General features: G+C 45.2%; 1 protein-coding gene across 10 annotated transcripts in view; it reads left to right on the top strand.

The window, feature by feature from the left end:
- BNC2 (basonuclin zinc finger protein 2) overlaps positions 1–20,956 on the top strand; it is a 471,942-nt gene that overhangs the window by 68,992 nt on the left and 381,994 nt on the right. Inside the window, exon 1 of one of the 10 annotated variants that reach the window (XM_090038746.1) lies at positions 9,079–9,096. The exons of the other annotated variants lie outside the window; for them this stretch is intronic. Within the exon in view, the coding sequence (XP_089894872.1) occupies positions 9,094–9,096 (3 nt within the window). The 5' untranslated portion in view covers positions 9,079–9,093. Of the gene's footprint in view, positions 1–9,078; positions 9,097–20,956 lie in introns of those variants that run through there. 10 annotated transcript variants of the gene reach the window in all.

Here is a 20,956-nt window from a genome sequence, read left to right as displayed (position 1 = left end):
CCCTACCTACCGTGCCAAATCAGGTTTCGAAGGCACCCTCTATCTCACCTGCCACGTCTTGCTGGTAAATATCCTTAATGGGAGGCTGCCTTCCTGCCCTCCTTGGCATGGTGCCTGCCTTTGCTGTACCGGGGCTCTGTCCAGTTGCCCCACCTGCACCTTCACGGGTGCCCCCTCACTTCTCTTGTGGCCCTCGCCACACTGGGGCCTGTCTCCTATGCTCTCGCCCACACTGGGGCCTGTCTCCTGCGGCTCTCGTAGCCCGCACCGGGGCCTTGCCCTTATACCGTCTCCCGCACCGGGGCCTTGATACTGTCGCCCTCCCTGGGCCTGCCTCTATACCGTCGCCCTCCCTGGGGCCCTGCCTTGCGCTCTTGCCCCCAACTGGGACCTATGCCTCGTGTTCCCTGCGCCCTCGCCCCCGAACCGGGGCCTGTGCCTTGCGCTTGCCCACACTGGGGCCTTGTTCGCAATTCTGCTGCCTGCGCCGGGGCCTTGCTCCTTGTGCTCCCTGCGCTCCCGCCCCCAACCGGGGCCTTGCTCCTCGCACTGCCTGTGATCTGGCCCCCAACTGGGGCCTTGCTCCTCTTTCTCCCCGCGCTCCCGCCCCCCACTGGGGCCTTGCTCCTCGCGCTCTCGCCCCCCACCGGGGCCTTGCTCCTCGCGCTTCCCACGCTCTCACCCCCCACCGGGGCCTGTGCCTCGCACTCCCCGTGCTCCTGCCCCCCACCGGGGCCTGTGCCTCGCGCTCCCTGCGCTTTCGTAATCGGGGCTCAGGCGGCCTCGGCCTTACCTGGCCCCAGACCCCTGCCTTGGGTCCTATGCCCACTGGGCTTCTCCAAATTGGGGCTCAGGCAGCCTCAGCCTTACCTGGCCCCCAGACCCCTTCTTGGGTCCTATGCCCCACTGGGGCTTCTCCCAATTGGGGCTCAGGCGGCCTCAGCCTTACCTGGCCCCCAGACCCACCTTCCTGGCTCTTACGCCCCACTGGGGCTTCTTGCCTACGCCCACACTGGGCTCCTCCCAATTCTGCCCACACTGGGGCCGGGGTCGGGACACCCCAAAATGCAGCGCCACTCTCCGGCGCCGGGAACCCCCCCTCACTACTGGGGAGCTCCCATGAGGCCTCCTCCAACCCCTACAGCCTTGCCCGGTCCTTTGGTGTAATCACAACCAAAACAAAAACGCAAAGCCCCTTGGCTATAACATAAATCCTAAGCCAACCTGGCTATCCTTCCTCCATATCCCTGTCAGGGTTCTCTCCACCCTGTATCGCCATGCCAACACTGCTCAAGCCATCTGGCTTCCTTACTATGCCCACAGAGCTCTGCTCACCCTGCTTGCTCCAGCAGAGCTCCTGCTTCTTAGGCTGCCAGAGGGGAACTGACTCTGGCCTTGGCCTCGCTGTTTATAAAGGCCAGGCCCTGCCCCCTTCTGGTCAGCTGACCCAACTGGTTGTCTCAGCAACCCCCACCTGTGCTGCCCTGGTGAGTGGCAGCTGAACCCATATTACTGTTACCAGTAGCAGGCACCCTAGTGCCCTGCTACAGGGAGGATCACCTCTTTGGACCTGCTCGAGATGCATCAGTGGACGCATGACAAGGTACGGTTGGCCTTCCTGACTGCTTCCCCACACTGCCGACCCATGTTCATCTTGGAGCCAATGATGACTCCAAGATCCTTTTCCGCCTCTGTGCTGACAAGAGGGGAGTTCCCTAACCTGTAGGTATGGTGCCGGTTGTTCCTCCCCAGGTGCATCACTTTGCACTTGTCTGTGTTGAATCCCATCCTATTCTCATCCTCCCACCCTTGTAACCTGTCTAGGTCCGATTGTAGCCTGTTGCCTCCATCTAGTGTGCCCACATCCCCCACATCTTAGTGTCATCAGCAAATTTGAACAGCGTGCTTTTTAGCCCCTCGTCCAAGTCACTGATGAAGATGTTGAACAGTGCGGGCCCGAGGACCGAGCCCTGCGGAACCCCACTGATTTCCAGGTTGAGAAGGACCCATCCACTACCACCCTCTGGGTGCGGCCCTCCAGCCAGTTGGCCACCCATTTGACTGTGTGGGTGTCAACACCACAGTCCCCCAGTTTCTTAATGAGAACGGGGTGAGACACAGTGTCAAAAGCCTTCCGGAAGTCCAGGAAGACTATGTTCACTGCTACCCCTGCATCTAATCATTTGGTGATCTGATCGTAAAAGGCCACCAGGTTGGTCTGACAGGACCTGCCACTGATGAACCCGTGTTGGTTGCTCCTAAGCATGCAGTCCCCTGTTGGCCCCTCATGGATGTGTGCCAGAATAATTTTCTCAAACAGCTTGCCTAGGATCGAGGTAAGACTAACTGGCCTATAGTTTCCCGGGTCCTCCTTCTTCCTCTTTTTGAAGATTGGAACCACGTTGGCCCTTCTCCAGTCCTCTGGCACCACACCAGAGCACCACAAGTGCCAATTCCTTTAGAACTCTAGGGTGGAGATTATCCGGACCGGCTGACTTGAATACATCCAGTCCCTCCAGAAGTTCCCTAATTATTTCGTCACTAACTCTTGGCCCAGGTGTGCCTCCCCTGGGGCCCGAGGGGTGCCTAGCAGGGAGGTGACTGTTCTGGTCCCTACTTATGAAGACGGAGGCAAAGAAATCGTTAAACATGTTAGCTTTGTCGTCTGGTGTGACGGCCAAATTTCCCAACACATCCTGCAGGGGCCCCACATTACCCAGAACCTTCTTTTTACCCCCTATGTATTTAAAGAAGGACTTCTTATTGTCCTTAATCTGGGAAGCTAGTCCTAATTCCATCTCTGCCTTGGCTTTCCTGACTGCCCCCCTACATCCCCGAGCGACTGCAGTATAGCCATCCCTGGTGATGTCCCCTTCTTTTCATTGGGTGTACGCCTCCCTTTTAGCAAGGAGACATTTCTGGATGCTTTTGGTGAGCCATGGGGGCTTGTGTGCCCTCCTGCTCCCTTTGATCCTCGTTGGGATTACCTTCCTTTGGGCTTGGAGGATCGTCTCCTTAAGGAGCGACCACTCTCCTTGGAAACCTGGCTCCCCTCCCCTCTGGGACCTCAGTGCTTCCCCAGCTATCCTTCTTAGCTTGTAGAAGTTTGCCCTCCTGAATTCTAGGGCTGCTGTCTTACTGTAGGCCTTTGCCACCTTGCGCTGGATGGTGAATTCCTGCAGGCAATGATCACTCGCCCAGGTGGTCGAGCACCCACAGCCCCCTCACTAGGTCATCACCTGTGGCCAGCACTAGGTCCAACAAGGCATCTCCGCTGGTGGGGCTGTGCACCTCGTGGGTTAGATGGAGGTCCTGCACTCTGTCTAAGAACCTACATGAGCAGTCAGACCTGGCTGACTGCTCTTCCCAGGAGACGTCCGGGAAGTTCAGGTCGCCCATGACTACCACATCTTTAGCTTTCACTACCTCTGTGAGCTGATCTAAGAATTCCTGGTCAAGCTCTTCCCCCTGGTTGGGAGGTCTGTAGTAGACTCCCACCGTTAAGTCTCTTTCCCCTCACCTGCCTTGTACTCTAACCCAAAGCACTTCAGAGTGCCCTTCCTCTGACTCCTTGCTAATTGACGAGGATGTATATTCCTCCTTAATATAGAGTGTCACACCCCCACCTCTCCTTCCTATCCTGTCTCTCCTGTACAGCCTATAGCCCTTGACATTCACCACCCTGTCACGCATTGAGTCCCACCATGTTTCAGTGATCCCCACTATGTCCGCGCTGGTGTCAGCTAGCAGGAGGGTGAGTTCCTCCTGCTTGTTTCCCATACTACGAGTGTTTGTGTAGAGGCATTTGAGGCCTCCTGTGGATGTGTGTACTGATCCCCTAGTCCCAGCATTGCCCTGGCCCATGTCACTTACCTGTTTATTCGTTTCGCTCGTTGGTCTAGGCTGGGCTGTAGTTGTGGGTGTTGCTTGGTCTGGCAGTCCGATGTTTCCTCCGCCCTCAACTTCCCCTTCCCCCGACGAGCCTAGTTTAAAGCCTGCTGGAGGAGGTCAGCCAACCTAGAAGAGAACACACGCTTACCTTTAGGGGACAGGTGGAGCCCATCCCATCCAAGCATGTCTCTCGTCATGATGTGCCGGTCATGGCTGAGGAAGCCAAAGCCCACCTTGAAGCACCATTCCTGTAGCCACCAGTTGGTCTCCGCGATGCACGTTTCATGCTGTCTGCCACGTCCACTCACTGGCAGGATAGAAGAGAAAACCACCTGTGTGCCCATCTCCTTCAGCACGCACCCCAGAGCATGGTAGTCCTCCATCAGGCGAGCAGGGCATCTCCTGGCCGCATCATTAGTGCCCACATGGACTAGGACTATGGGGTAATAATCGGTGGGCTGGATTATGGTTTGGAGCGTCCCTTTCATGTCCTGAATCCTCGCTCCAGGTTGGCAGTATACCTCGCGTGCTGAGGGGTCCTGGTGACAGATTCAGCTCTCCGTACCTCAGGATGGAGTCGCCAATGATGATCATGCAATGCTTTCTTGTCCAGCGTGCTTGTCTCCTTCAGCCTGCACGGGACGTGGGGAGCATGGAGTTGCCTCCTCCCCGGTTTCGTCCTCTCCTTCCTCCTCCTCCAGGGCTGCCAAGGCCTCATACCTGTTCTCCAGCCAGACTGGAGGAACTGGTGCTGCCGTGGTTGTTATGTTATAGTCCAAGGGTTAATATTTATGTTGCTGCTTTTAATCCGATGGACCTCACTAAGGCTGTTGGGGAGGAGGAGGCCTCATTGGAGCACACTAGTGTGCAGAGCCCCAGAGATGGAGGGTGCAGTGACAGGGTGTGAGTATGTTGCCCTGTGGGGTCAGGCCAACTCTCAGGATCTCAATATTGCACTGTTAGACAGGAGGGTGTGATACAATTCCACATATACAGACACACAAATCAATTAGGCGCATACACACACACACTACCAGCTCGGGCACATATACATCGAAACCAGCCTCGGCACATGCGTACCTATCACCAATTCAAGCTCATATACAGTACATCCCAAAAGTTATACATACATCACTAATTTGTTTATCATGCACACAATGACATATATATATACACACACACTCACCAGTTCACACACATACAACCCACATATACATACACACAGGTAAGTTCCTAATTTGGATGGTACAGTGTGTATGTGTGTGCTTGGGGTACCTGGAGGAAGGTTCAGGTGAGAGAGAGAGAGATAAAGTATAGGAAGTGAAAGTTGTCAGAACTGGGATTAGAACTGGTGGACTTCATAGAAGCTGGCTGAAGACCTGAGGCTTGGGTTTACTTACGGTAGACTGGAGCTCAAAACTGAGGCAGATAGCTGAGATATTGGGGGGAGGGGGAACAGCTAAGTGGTGGCAAGGAGGAAACAGCCAGGAAAGAAACTGAGGCAGAAACCTGGTTGCTCAGGGGAAAAGGAAAAGGCAGTGGGGATTAGACAGTGGTAAAGAAACAAGGGAGCTGGAGGCAGAGAGGAGCTCAGGACAGGTGTTGGAGGTGGCAGTGAGCTAGAAGCAGGAGATGGAGAAATGAGACAGAAGTTAGAGGGGTGAGGAGCAGAGATTGGAGCAGGGCCAAACTATAGTAAAGCAAACCCAACTTAGGGTTCCAGATAACAGTTTTATTAAACAGACAGCACACTACACCGTCCCATTAAGTTATTGGTGCACGCAGGCGCGCACACACGCAGAATGGTAGCAGGAGAAAGAGACTCAGTGGAAGGGTTGGAGTCCAGGTTGGGAAGAAAAGCAGAATCCAAGGGGTCCTTGTCCAGTAGGTGTTGTCCAGAGGGGGGTTGCTGGTAGGGCCTCTGGGTGGATAGGTGGTGTGGCATGGTGCTGGTCCAGATGGAGAGGGTGTTCCACTGGGTTTGTCTTCACTGCCCCTTTTTATAGGGGCAGACCTTGTGTGACCCTAGTGACAGGCGGCATGCCCAGGCAAGGGTCAGCCCCTGGTTTACTGAGCATGTGTGCTCCATGCAGGGATGTGCAGTTTTGGGTGTCTGTAATGGTGGGGTACAATGGTAGAGTTTCTAGTTCTGCAGGGCCTTTTGTCTTTCAAATGCTGGGTTCTTGTCTCTGTCCCTGGGTGCGGTCCATGATTCCTGGATGAATCAATGCGAGGTGATGGCCTGGTCATTACAGGCCATTCAGTAGAGGCCTGGTACCATTGTATTTCAATCATTCCCAATCACTCTCATTCATCCAGGAACCAGTTTACATGGGAGGGATACATAAATCATACAGTTGCAACTCAGGGGATGCCTGGGCAGAGGACACAAGATGGAGGCTTGACAGACAAAATGGAAACTTGACAGGACTTACACTAACTTACATATATAGGCCTAAAACAGTAATCACACAATATAAAACAGTAATCACACAATGTAAAAGCAGTACAAACATAATAATTATCACTTATAAAACAGTGGGTATCGATATCAAAATAGGAGGGAACTTATTTGCAAAGAAGGGAGAGAAAAATAAAACTTACTACCTAAAATAAAATGTTACAGCTTATCCTGCCTCTTTGTTTACTTATACTTATCTATAGGGAATAGAGAGGGAGAGAAAAAGTCAGAAATGGTTGGGGAAGGGGAGGGAATGCGTTTTAAAAGAAAAAAAGAAAAACTGGGGGTTTTGCTACAAGTAGACCCCAGTGCCAGAGGAGTTACTGAGGCTAAGAGTCCACTTACAAAAAGAGGCCAAATTAAACTGAGGCCTTATCACTAGAGACAATGTCTACATACCATCTGTGAGGAATGGGGCATGGTAAAGGGGTGGTTTTGGAGCCACACATCTAGCCCATAAGGCTTGGGCTGTCCTGTGAGGCACTTACTTAGAGTGGGACACAGCAAGGGGTCTAAGAACCGACCTGGTTTAGTGGGGTCCACCAGAACTGTGACTGCCTAGTAACTTGAGGGCAGCCTCCCTATCTACCATTTATTATCTTAACCATGAAGATGTGGCAGGTGAAAATAGAGGGCACCTGTAGGGTGAAGCTGACATAGTCACAGGGCCCTAGGGGCTTCATGGCCTGCCCTAGGGACCCCACCCCATGACACCTGGATCCTTAATCACAGCCAGGTTTAAATGAATGCAACAGAGCCTATGAATAAAATTGCACCTATTTAACTAAACCAGGGATGTCCAACTGGTGGCCCATAAGGTGCATGCAACCTGCAAAGGGTTATCTTGTGGCACCAGGGTCCCTAGTCCAAGCATTGTTCCTTCTGTCACTCCTGTTGGTGCTGCTGAAGTCTCCAGCTCCTTCCTCCTCCTCCACCTTTCAGTTCCTATCCACATCCCAGAGATACCTGGCAGCTCAGGGGCCCTGCATTGTATGGCACAGCAAAGCAGGGTGGAAGGAGGGGTGTGTCCTGCAGCACACACCCCAGAGGGCATGTGACCTAAGTTGCTTTTAGCTGGGATTTTGCAGCCCTTGGCTTCTCAGAAGTTGGGCAACCCTAAGCTAAACCAATTTAAGCAGAATGAATCTGTGCAAACCATTTATACGTTGTGATATTTCTTGCATAGCACCTGTGCAGTTAGTTTTCCACAGACAATACTGACTTCCAGCTAGGTAGTACATGCATTTCAAGGTAGTAGTTCAACATATGATCAAGTGGAGCCCAAATGTTCACAGTTCCTATATTTGATGGACTGAGTCTGTAGACCATTCAGTTTATTCCCCACTGTGGCATGAAAATACTTTATTAACCTGAGTGTATGGAAAGACTTATATTTATGCAGCATTTTTTCCTAGGATGGGAAGGAGGCAAAATTTATTTTGTAGCAGTGTGAGAATTCTGGAGGTCTCTTGGTTTGCTGTTATAGTCATTTCATTGGTGGGTTGTGTGCTTCAGGTACTAGATGCATTTAATATATTGGAAAAAGAAAAGGGAAATATTGTTAGTTGCCTGCAAACCTACACAGGGTAGTGAGCAAATGTAAAGCACAACCTCTTATCATTGTGCCAGCCTGAGCTGCGGAGCCTGCACTGGGAGTGAAGTAATCTGCATCTGGTAATGGGCGGAAGCAGATGACTTTCCACCTAGAGCAAGGAGGGAAGCAAGGACCAAATGATAAAACAGTTCATTCCACAGTTTGTCATCTGGGCAGCATAGTTACACACTACCTTTTACTTAGAGTAGTTACTTTACAGCCTGTCCCATAATCATCTAGTCATTATTAACTTAGATTCAGGAATGTAATTGCCATGTGAAGGATCCTATATAAATAACCAACCTCTTTTTTTAAAAGCAAGATCTACTTGTTTTTAATGAATAGTCAATGTTGAATATACATTTTTAATAAACTTGGACTCCAGTACCTTGCCTGAAACACTCTGTTTTCTCTTGCTTCTATGGGTATGGCTACATGGTACAATGCAGCACTGTTCAGAGCTAGCTCAGGTAATAAAAGCTGCAGGGCCATGCTAGCAAAGTGCTCTGCCCAGACTAATTTAGTGCTGCTGAGAAATAGGATGCGTTAGCCCAGGCAGAGTCCAACTGACATAAGTCTGTGGCTTCTAATACTTGAGCCAGCTTGTTCAGACCTCCTTCAGGCATCTCTGCATACCCTAATGAACTCAAGTTAACTGAGTTCTATGCAATAATGTGGAGTGGGCCTTTTCAGTAGCATGCTGGAAGTCTGTTATCAGCCCTCCATGGTCTTTTGGGATTTTCAGGGTTGCTTCAAGTTTTGTTAGAGCTACCTACCTGCCCATTTGTCATGATTTTCTGTTCTCTTATTGTAACTTAATGGTTCTCAACCTTTTTAGACTCAAGGCATCCCTCAGAAAATGCAGCTTTCATTCACTTTTTGGCTATGAAAACTACTAAAGCAATCCCGTCACACTTGGAAAGTTTACAATGGGTCAGAATGTTTTTGATGCTCTAGATTCCTATTTGAAATACCTAAATTTATCTTGCAGCACCCCGAAAAGGATCTTGAGGGAACAGAGGTTGCTATGGCATCATGGCTGAGGATCGCTGGTTAAGCTGCTCAGTTCTGTGAAGGAAACATTGAAATGTTGACAATGATGTTGTTCTGGTCTGTAAACAGTAGGAATCCAAGTTTTCTGTTTGTCATGGTAAAATACCAATTTTCTTATTTAAAGGAGAAAAATGTGGGAAATGGGTTTCTCCTTGCAGGCTGGGACTGGGGCTTGTGAAGCTGCCAGCTGGGATGGTGCATGGGGCCTGGGTCTTGGGGCCTGGGTAGGATTGCACACCCATAGGACTTTGGTGGGGAGCAGGATGGAGGCACAGGTGGCTTGTCTGGGGGAAGGGGAGGGTTGGCTCCCCGCTACTATATGCATTTAGTATAGAGTTAGAGCCCCCCCGATTTGTGCATGGGGAGGTTGCTGTGGGCTCAGGGATCCCCACCCTGCTGCTCTTCTCCTGGGGCCTCCATGGCCCAATGGGTGGGACCCAGTGCAGCAGGACAGAGCTTGGTGCCACCACCAGGAGCCCTGCACTGTTATGGTGGGGTGCCCTGTGCCCATCTGGCAGCAGGATGGGGGTGGTGGCCCACAGCTGTTGCCCTCCACTGCTGCTGGGTGGGCCAGGGGCACCTCGCTATGGCTGTGGGGAGTTCCTCGTGATGGCATCTATTCTCCCTACCATGCTATGCCCTGCTGTGCTGGGTCCCACCTTCTGGGCCATGGAGGCCCCAGGGGGAGGGCAGCAGGGTGGGGACCCCTGAGCCCACAGGTGCAGCATGCAGTTGGGCTCCTCACTGTGCTCTGCTGCAGCATCTGCTGCCTCCCACAGGCAGCAGCCAGGGCTTGGGTGCTTCTGAAGGGGGCAGGGGGCTGCAGACCCGAGTCCTTGATCCCTGGCCCCATAGCCCTGGCAGCTGGTGGCCCTCTCTGGAAGGTCTAGGGCAGGTGGCAGTGGGCTGTGGGTTGGGGCTGAGGGGCACCAGGAGGTCTAAGGGGCTGTGGGTGGGGAATGAGGGGCCTTGTCAAGACTCAGGGGGCTGTGGGTGGGCAATGAGAGGCAATGTCACAGGCAGGGCACCAGCGTATCAGGGCTGTTCAGCGACACAAAGTGGGGGGGGCAGGGACTGTTGCAGCTGGACCCACATCCTGGTGAGCAAAGGGGGCAGGGGGAGCTCTGATTTTCCATGATAAGGTTAGAGGCGTTATTTAAGGCCTTTCTCCTATCATGTATGCAATGTCTAATGTGGCAGTTAAAGATATGAGAAAAATTGAAAGGTTAATTGAAAAATATATGGAATAGCATAATCTGGCCTGATTAGTGAATGGTCTATGTGTTCCTAATGTGTGTTGGCAGATAGTTACCTGGCTTTGGAATCACTTTCTTTTAATCAGGTCATCACTTCTATCCACATTACTTTATGTTGTTTTATATAACCTGGTCTTTGTGGTGCAATATGATTATAGAAACCATCAGATTCAGGGTCATTATTTCTCTATCTCCTAAAAACATAAGGTAACTGTATAACAGAACTATTTTCTACATTTCAGTCATATATCAAAACCATTTTTTCTTTGCATTGGGAAGATATTTAAAACACATATTAAAAATACACAAAAAATTTTTAGCATCCATTTTCTTTGTGCTAGGTACCAAATGTTGTTATTGGCAGTGCTTAAGAAGGTCACAGGGCATTTAAAATCACTAGGCTGTGGAGAAAGAAATTCTGGGTCTGTTGCACTGACAGATTTTTAAATCTGTATTTATGCAGCAGTGTGAAGTGCAGAAATATGATTTCTACTTAAAATGTCCTATCTAACCAATCTATCTAATGGATCTATTTAATTTTCAGAGAACTTGTTGTAAAATGTATTTATGCTGTAGTTGTTCTTGTTGTAATGATGATTGTCTCTTTATTTCCATCATATAAATTAATATGAGCAGCAACTATTTCTCTCTTTTGAACTTGGTAGACAGTGTCCCAGTATAGATCATACTGGACTTAGATATGGAATCTGATATCTTTGTGGTTTTTTTCTTAATATTCCTGCTATCTAAGTAGCCCAAGTACTATAATCCACATATTGTTTGTATTATAAATTTAAATTATAACTCAAACAGTTGAATGTACAGATAAGTTTAAATAAAAGCCAAAACACATATTACATAACTCATTTGAAGAATTTCAGAACATGTATTTCCATGACAAACATAGACCCAAATCATGCATTATAATTCCTATCTCATATGTGTGAGTGAGAGATATAGCTACTGTTCAAATAATCTAGTCACATACAGTTGAAGTATGTAGGTTATTTTCAACATACTTAATTTTTACTGAGCATTGATAGCAGTTATGGCTTCAGTTTTCATCATTTTGCAGCTGTGTAATCAGGGTCATACTCTTACCTTTTATATTTTTACCACCATAATTAATAGTCTATTTATATAGTGGGCTTGTCCAATACTTCAGTATAGGGGAACCTAGTAAAAGTCTCAATCACTGTAACAGGATGAGTCTCACATTATTGGCTCCTACCAATTAGTGCAGTAGAATCAGACTTTGAGATAGCTGCAACAAGAGTGTAAAGGAGGTGTAAGCTTCTTAGAGGAATAGCGGTATCTGTGACAGGCCCCTCAGGCAAAACCTCACAAACATCTGAGCTTTGAACATTTAGGCTGAAACTTAAAATTATAACAGTGCTGCTTAAATAACTAAAAAGAGCAATTTTTTTTTATGAACCTCTAAATATGTGTATCAGCCAGTCCTCATGTGCAAGTGTCTTGAGTCAGGCTTTCAAGTATCATGAGATGCTTACTAATGTAATTGTGGGGGGTGAAGGTGTTCCCTTTGTTTCTTCTTACATCTCGGGAAGCCCGATTGGAGTACTTCCACATTTTAAAACCCACTCTCGCCTGCTACATCTTGATCTTATTCGAAGTTATCAGTCGGGAGGTGTTACGAATGCAGAATGACCCCAGCAGTATGGATGGAACCTTTTTCTTGTCGATTGATGTTTCACTTCTGGTTCTTCTGGACAAACCCCAGGACACTTTACCACTAAAAAGAATCCACTTGTTTTTTTATGTAGTCAATCAATTCACTTTATTGTAAACCAAAATACTCTTTTAAAATTGTTCTTATTTTTCAATTTTCCAAGACACTTCGTTGGGTTTATTTAACATAAAACAACATGCATGAACATAGGTAACTTCAACGATCTTAACTGTTTTTGTCTTTCATTCATTAAACTACAAAGAAACTTCCTTCAGTCTCTTGTTTCTTTTCTCCTTTTCTCTTTTTGGCTCCTGGGACACCAACTGTCCTGATGAAGATCCCCAAATGATACCGGGGAAACAAAACAGAAAAAACAAAAATGAACTTGACCTGAACGTGTCCCGTTGGGAATCCGCCATTGTTCTCCTTTGTTTATCAGTTTGCTTGGGTTTTTTTGTGGCTTCTGCCACTTCCCTTACCTCATCTAGGTGAGTCGACTATCTTCCCTTCTTCAGAGGCTCCCAGGTTCTCCACCCAGCCAGCTCCCAGGACCCCTCCCAGTCTCTGCTCCATGGCTCGTCCTATCCGCAACCACTGTTTTTTTCTCTGTTCTCAGCGAGCCACGTCCCTGCCACCTCCTCCCAGCTTCAAAGAGCAGCTGCTTCGGAAGCGCTGCTCACCCAGCGCGGTCTTGCTCCCCATTCCCCCAATCTCTTTTCCCTCTCCACAGTAATAAATTTGAGAAGGGTTTTGAGAAGGGTTTCCATTTTAGTTTTTGAAATGTAAGCTACCTCCCTCAGTGTAGGATGGCATCCATGCTTGGGTATACCTGCAAAATATATCCTTCCTCCTTGGCTCACTAGACCTTGATTAGGTTGTGGAAGCTGTCATCCAGCACCCTCATTTCCCCACCCCCTCATAATTCCTCCTTCTTCCATTCTTCTGTAGCCCCTAAACCTGCATTCTGCTTGTCTCACACATCTTTTTCCGGCTCTTCTATCCTCCTCATGGGCCTTGTGTCCTAACAGTGTGCTGCCTAACCCCTAAGCCAGTGATTCTCAACCAGGCTGCTGGGGTACCCTGGTGTACCACTAGATCCTTTGCAGGGTGCCTCACGTTGTGAGGAGAAAAGTGACTTGTGAGGTGATAAACAGATAAGCTAAGCAGATAAGCACAAGCCCCTGACTGGCCAGTCATCCATTCCCATTGCCTAGCTCCTCTGCAAAGAGAGAAGCACTGTAACTTATAAACTAGTTATTAAAATTGAGTGCCACTCAAATCACAAAAGTTGTAGAGAGATGTCTTGAGTCCAGTGAGGGACTCAAGTCCAAAAACATGGAGAACACTGCCTTAAACTGTAAAGTAGCAGCTGTTTTCACTGTCTGCATGGCTTCAGTTTCAATGAAAACAGTGGGAAGTGGCAGTTAACCCACAGGCCACATATGAACAGCTCATGGGCCACATGTTGGGCCTGTTGGGTAGTCCTGTACTGTAGTATGTTAGTGTTTATTAATAGTTGATTTACCAATGGGATTATTGCCTCTAGCACAACCGGAAGTTGAATTGTGAATTCACTTGAGTCCCTTTTTCATCCAAATCCCCCCCAGCACCTTCCCAGTCATTGTGTCTTCATTTTGCCCAGCATGGCTAAAGTATGTATTATATATAATATGCAAACTATATATACAACATAATTTTAATATGCATGTTATCATTTATTATTTAACAGTTTTCAGGAATTAAATGCATTGTTATTGGGCACTTAATTAATAGTACCTTCACCAACATTAAGTGTTAATAAACCTAAGTACAGCAACTCCATGCTTTATACTAATGCAGAATGTTAAGGTATCTTTAAGCCAGAAGGACGACCAGAGTATGTGTGTGTGGATTCTGTAGGCAGACAAGGTTCTTTGCGTGAATCTGATCTCTTTTATTAGACTATGGTCTTATAAAAGACATCAGATTCACGCAAAGAACCTTGTCTGCCTATGTCCTTAGACCAGCACGGCTACAACCTACACTCCTGGATCCTGTAGAGAATTTGAGAGCTTATTTATAAGAAATCTTAGTAAAACATGTATTTTTTTTCAAGTGGTTAAACCTGAGTTATAGTAAAAAACCTCTAATAAAGACTTTGTAAGTGTGTGGACACAGGTAACAATTAAAACATTTCAGATTCCTTTGACACATTTCAAAGGGCCAGCTGTCTACATGAACTTTGAAATAATTCAGACTAACACCTCTTTATATGAAGTGGTATTTTGGAGCATTTAACATTTTCTTTTGCCTGGAAGGTAGCAGGGGATGAATCTTTGTCCCTTTACAATCCTATTTTTTTCTTGTTATTAATGGAAAGAATGTGATGAGTCTATACATGAAAAATCTCTTCCACATATTGAACCTGGGAAAAAGGTGACTGCTTAGGAATACATTAATGTGTTCATTGCTGAATTTAATGACTTCTTTGACCACTGTTTTTTGTGACACTTGATTGCATAAAGTTGTGCTGTGATCGACATGACAAACTATCATGACAACTTCATTTGTAGTGCTTTAACAGTGGACTTAGCAAACTGAAACTATGATTTCTGTTTTATAATAATGAGTACAAACATGTTTCTGTGAAGGTGAGACGGGGCAGAATCTCTGTTTATCTACCTCCTACTCCACGGGTATGGTGTGTATAGTATTTAGGTAGGATTGAGGCACTCTAGCCTCAGACTTGCTCAAAGATGTGAATCTTTTTGGTAGTTGTTTTTATAATTGTGGTCATCTTACCTTGCAGATTCCCAAATGTTAAAGATCTGGTGTTCATAACTATTGGGGTTTTTTGGATGAAGTAAGGAAATGACTGAAGGAAGGTATATATGGAAACATTTATGTTTGGTATAGAAACACTTATATATTACTTTTTCACTTTATGTCTAGGGAGACAGAGTTAGGATTTTCACCATGAATGTCAGGGTTTGCTTGAGAAAAAATAGTTATAAGCATTAAACCTTCAATTCTTAAATAGCATTTAGTTTTTTCCTCTTTAATGCACATGTTGCTGCTTACTTATTTCTGTTATTCACAGTAGATCTTTGTTGTTCCTCTTAGGGTTTTACCTCAATCTTCTGCTTAAACTATCAAAAAAAGTTTTATTAAATAGAGGGAAAATTTAAACTGAAAAAAATTAACTGAGTAGTACGTTATCGCTCCAAGGTAAGGAAGTGCTCATTCCTTTCACTTCCTTTAAAACAGCCCCAAACATTTGAACAAACACACATACTTTTCCTCTTTCACACATTCTCCTAGCTATTTGTGTATTTTATTGGAATATCTTTTTGAAGAATTAGAAACATTGTCAAAGTAGTTTATCTGTACCTATTTTTCTTTCCTTTTCCTTTTTTCTCTCTTGCATGTTTTGCTGTTTCATTTTGGTTTTGTTTCCCAGTGCCTGTTATTCCTTTATTCCTTTCTTGTTTAATTCCAGTTCTTCTGTTGTGGGGGAAGGAGGAGGGAAGGGGCATTGTGGGGCAGATCAAGGCCCCCATGATGAAGGAGGCATGGGGCTGGGGCAAGGGCTGGGGCAAGCGCAGCTGGGGTAGGGTGGGGTGGGGTGGGTGTAGCACAGAGCCGTCTGGGGGCGCAAGGTGGTGGGGGTGGTTCCTGCTGCTGCATACCTTCCAGCCAGAAGCTGCTGGTCTGATGGCTCTTCCAGTGCTTGCCTGCTTGTCTGGCAGATCCCACCATTACTCCCGCTGCTCATCCGGTAAGGCATGGGTAGGGCGGTGTGTGCCCCTGGACCTGTGTGGGGCAGGCTGGGCCCGGTGCTGTGCCAAGCTCTTCCTAGTGGGGCGGGGCTGCACCAGGAAGGGGGATATGGGAGGAGGGACTGTAGCCAGAAATTTGCTGTAGCCCCTTCCCAGTGCAGCCCTGCCCCGGGAAGAGCTTGGTGCAGCCCCAGCTCATGCTGCACGGATCCGGGGCACCCCCCCATACCCTCCAGGATGAGTGGCAGGAGCAGCAGTGGGAGCCACTGAATGAGCAGGCAAGTGCTGGACAAACCACTGGACCAGCAGCTCCCGGCTGAAAGGCACGCAGTGGCAGGAACCTCACCCCCGTCCTGCGCTCCCCGGATGAGCTGCAACTCCATGCTGCACCTGCCCTGCCCTGCCCTGATTGGGCAGTGCTTGCCTTAGCCCCTGCCCCAGCCCCACTCCTCCCTCCCTGCAAGGGCCTTGATCTGCACCCCAACGGCTCTTCACTCCTCCCTCCCCTTCCACCACACCAGACTTACCAGCTGGAGGCAGTACTTCACTCTGCCGGGCTGTGATCCTTGCTGCCTATGCTGCACTGTGGCTGTGCACATGTATGGGCCATTTATCAGCCAAATTATTGGCCTGATACGGCCAATGTCCAATATAGTAAATTTGCTTTATATTGGTACTGATCTGGTATTGGACTGATGTATCGGTGCACCTCTAGATGTTAGTGCAACCTTTTGGTGGGGAGAATGCTTAGGTTACCTTACACTTTCGTGTTTTTTTGCTTTGGTCTTCTGCCAAAAGTCCATCATAATGAAATCTTGTGTTTTGGCAATAACTTTTTGGTAATACCGGCCATACCTGTTAATTTAATTTCTTGTATCTCAGTTCAGTTTTCAAAATACTTTTATTGACTGTGACTCACCAATGTACACCAACTGCTTTATGTTACTCCAGCAATGTGAAGCACTCATTAATGTGGCTTGACTGGCTAAATAAAAAGACAGTTATAACTACTTTGCATTGTTGGAGCAGTGCAAAACAGCTGTAGCATATTGGTGAATTGGTCTATAATGTTCAAACAGCAATGAGTCTAACCTCAATTGTCACCTGGTTGGAAGAGCTGCTGTTGATATTGATATCCACTGTACTCTACTCGTTATTTATTCAGCTTACCAACTGAATGTTGATGTCACTTACTTTTACTAAAATCTAGATACATAAGTTTATGTTCCATTTATTTAAACTGTTGTTACCTGTTAAAAATTCTTGGCTAGATTTGACTAGACTGATAAGTGTTTTTGGTAATTCTATTCTTTCACTTGCTTCAAATCATGTTGTGGTCACCATATTATCTATAATCCATCTTCTCTAGAATTGAAATAACTTTGGTAACTGTTCAAAAAATAGACACAAATTAGGCTTTCTTATAGTCTATTGCTAATGTCCCTTCATATTGCAATGGTACCCCAAATAAAAATACAAGTGGTAATTATGATTTGTTGACCTATTAATATAGTATTGAATAATTCCAAAATGGAACAGTGTATTTATGTATAGTTGCCCTCCTAACCTATGGTGAACCACAAGAGCAGTATGTTGCTGCTGCTCTGCTTATTTGATCTTGGAGCCAATAGTAACTTCATCCTTCCATAGATCTATGGTGCCCTTTTTTTCCAAGAGAATTATGCTTGTGAAGAAGGTGTTTAATCCCACCATCAACCTCACATCGTTCTGTATCTAAGCATCTGTTTTATACTTTAATGTGCTCATTTCATCCTTTTCTGTCTTCTTTCCTTTTATGTATTTGTAGAAAGCCTTATTATTCTTTGCTATATTGCTTGCTGTCCCTTTTGATACTCCCCTCTTCGCCTCTGTAATTTTATTTTTTTACACATACTGATTCGCTACACGTCTTTTTCCCTTAAATCATTTCTTCCTGATAGTTTTAGTTGCTTCTATGCCCTATTTTTCACCAATATTTCTTCTATTGCTTCCTTACTTTGTCCATTTAGTCATCTTGGTGTTTTTTTTCTGCTTAAAAAGGATGCTCTTCCATTAGACATTTGTTAGCACATCTTTGAAACAAGTCAATTTTTCTTCCACGCTTCGAGCCTTTAAACTAAAGTTCTGATTTAGGTCACCTGCTATTTCTTTTAACCCTTGAAAGTCTGTCTTTTAAGTTTCCCACTGGCATATTACTTTAACATCAGAATTAGGATGACAGATGTTGGATAAATTGTGCTACCCATCTTAGTTTATGTGGGACAACTGGACAAGATGACACATCCTCTCGTCTGATTAAGCTCTATGTTGAACTGGTTCACTTCAGGGCTGGTAGAAAAAGAGATGATCATAGGTGAGTGACTCTTTGTTTCTTCCTGATTCTGTGGCTGGTACAGCCAGTTTAGCATTAAGTACATTTTGCAGAGCTGGTTTATGTTTTGTCTGGATCTATAGGGCCAGCTGCGGATGTCTGCACTTTAAGCAATGCTTTTGAAGTGAACACTTTAAGCAACACTTTTTCCTCAGCTGCTTCTGCTATGGAAACTAATGGTGATGGTGCATCACTGTTTTACTAGTGCTACAACACTAGGGGAAATTCTTCTTGAACTGGGGCAATTTCTAGGGATCCAGTTTAGCTCTTTTATTGGTTTTTGAATTGGATCAAGGCACTGAAGCTTTGGCTTTCATTTACATTTTGAACCTGGCCAGCCACAATGACTCCTTAACCTACTTGAGGCTTCTAGGTGAACCATTGGTGTATATTATGTTAATTGGGCTATGGCAGAGCTAGAGGGTCTGGTTATAAAACTTTGATTTGCACGTTTTTTCTTGATTTGAGTTTGTTGCTGGGCTAGTTAGGAGAAAGCTGCCAACTAAATATCACTATGAGACTGGTTCTTCTCTTTATTATGCTCATTGAGTTAAACTAATCTGTGGTATGTCTGCTAACATGAACAAAATTGGGGAATGAATTTGAACCAATTATTAGCTTTTCCAGGAAAAAATATGGTGTTTTACTGCTGGAAACTTTAGTACAGTGTTTCTGTAGCATCTATAGCACTATTTACTGTATTACTAATTTAATATATTTATAACTTTAATATTTTAAAATGTAACATCACAGTAATCCACTATAGATTTTGAAAAAATACTATGACTAGTATAACATTTAGCATATGATTTTCATAGATGTCATTTAAGTTACTTCAGTTCATACTGCTACAATATTCATAATCTACTGAAGATTGTACTGTATCACACTGTAATTTCTATTATAAAGTATATTATGTTTACTATAGGTCTATATTAAAGGCTATTGTAATATAAAGCAATATATATGTTATATGCTCTAACTCTAGTGCTTTAAATCCGTAACCATGTAGCATGCCTTTGTTTTCACTGTGGTTTACACTGTAGTCACTTTGAAGTTTCATGGTAGTTCAGATGCAGTTAATTTTTTTAAGGTCCTAAATTTGCAGTAAAGAAAAATTGTTTAGTTTATAATGGTATAATGTCTAATATATGTAATTAAGATGCACGATCCAGAATAGGTCAAGTCAGTAACAAATTCCTTTAAAGAATTCTTTTCCTTGTGATCAACACAGTTAATGTAACTGCTTTCTCATGATTTGAGGGAGACTGGTAGAACACATAGGCATGGTAACACCATGAAACAAGACTTGTATGGAGATCTTTTATTGCTGGTTCCTTAATTAGCAATTACAGAGTTCCATCCTGCATCCCTAATTATTATTTGTTTGTTTATTTGTTCTGTACAAGCAACAGAGGTGATTACCATGTGTAAAGACATTTTCGTTGCAAGTAGTTGTGACTGTTTTGGTGGTGCTGGTTTTGTTGGATATACACAAGTGCATGGTGCTCCTGGACATGGGCTTGAGAATTTTTTCCTACAGCATAATAATTAAAACTGCTCATACTGTTTTGTAGGGAACTCTAGATCACACCTTTTACTTTCACTGCTGAAAAGAGCAAAACTTCCCAATCAAGTGTCCTTTTATTCACACAGAACTAATTACTGGCATCTAAGACATAGGACATTAAAAGAAAAATCCCAACCAGTAACTGCAAATAGGGCATTACAAGAAAAATCCCAACCAGTGATATAAAAACAGGAATCAACCTTCAAGTTGTATTCTGTCAGACGAACAACATTCTACTTGTGGTAGAAGAATAATCAACTTCAATTTCAGACTTCCAGGTATCTTAAGGTTTCTTTAAATGCTCAATGTTTACTAATGGTAGTATAGTCCCAGTAGCATTTTTTCAAACTAGAAGTGAATCCTAGCTTTCTGACCTGAAAGTTGTTTTAGCTCAGCAAGTCTTCGCAATAATTCCTTTCAGATTTACGACCTCCATCTGTCTGTCTGTCAAAACCTATTTTCTGCTCGCCATCACTTCACTAAGACTGCGCTTTGGGAAGGATGGTTAACAGTGAAAGAATCTTTAGCAACATAGTAGCCACAAAAGTGGTTTCCCAAAGTCTGGAATCTTTAGGAAGCTTGAATTTCCCTTTCTACATAGCTTGGGAAATTAAGTCCTCCTTCTCTGCAAATCCTCAAACCTATGGCACAATCTAGCCATGTACAGAGTCCCCAGAAATACTCAAATACATGGAATAATGGCTTGTTTGCACTTGAAAATAATTTTGGCTTGAAGTAAGGTGTGAATTTAAAACAGAAAGGCTGTTTTTGAATGACTCCATATATGAATGCTGATATTTTGGAAATGGGTATTTCTAAATGACTCCATGTGTAGACACTGAATGAAATTAGTCTCTCAGAATCACTTTTCTGGAATAACTGTTTTTGAATAACTCCATATGTAGACAAGTCCTCAGTCAAGAAGTGAGCTTTCATGTTCTTATCCTGTTCTGTCTTGACTAGGTAGCTAATGTGTTGAAAAACATAAGAAAACTGATATACCTGATGTAGAAGAAATAAAATTCTATTCTACCTGAGAACACCCTGGGCAGAAAGGGTTTGTTTCACAAAAGAGATAACTGTAAGGAGAACACCTGATCTTAATCATCACTGTTATCAAGAATAGCAAAATGACTATTTAGTTTTCTGCTGATAGATTCTTTGCTAGGAAGAGACTGCAGATGCTGGTGAACAGATCATTTTCTTTTATAAATATTTTCCCAAGTGAGTCAGGGTACCTATTACCACTTTCTTTAGCTACGTGTTTTTATTCTTTGTGCATACCACTTCCCATAATTAATAGATTGCAGAG

This window comes from Crocodylus siamensis, chromosome 3 (assembly GCF_052110815.1).
Source record: "Crocodylus siamensis isolate JL-2025a chromosome 3, ASM5211081v1, whole genome shotgun sequence".
Classification (NCBI taxonomy): Eukaryota; Metazoa; Chordata; order Crocodylia; family Crocodylidae; genus Crocodylus; species Crocodylus siamensis.
The sequence above is the reverse complement of the archived record's forward strand: the minus strand, read 5'-3'. Positions and strand labels throughout refer to the sequence as shown.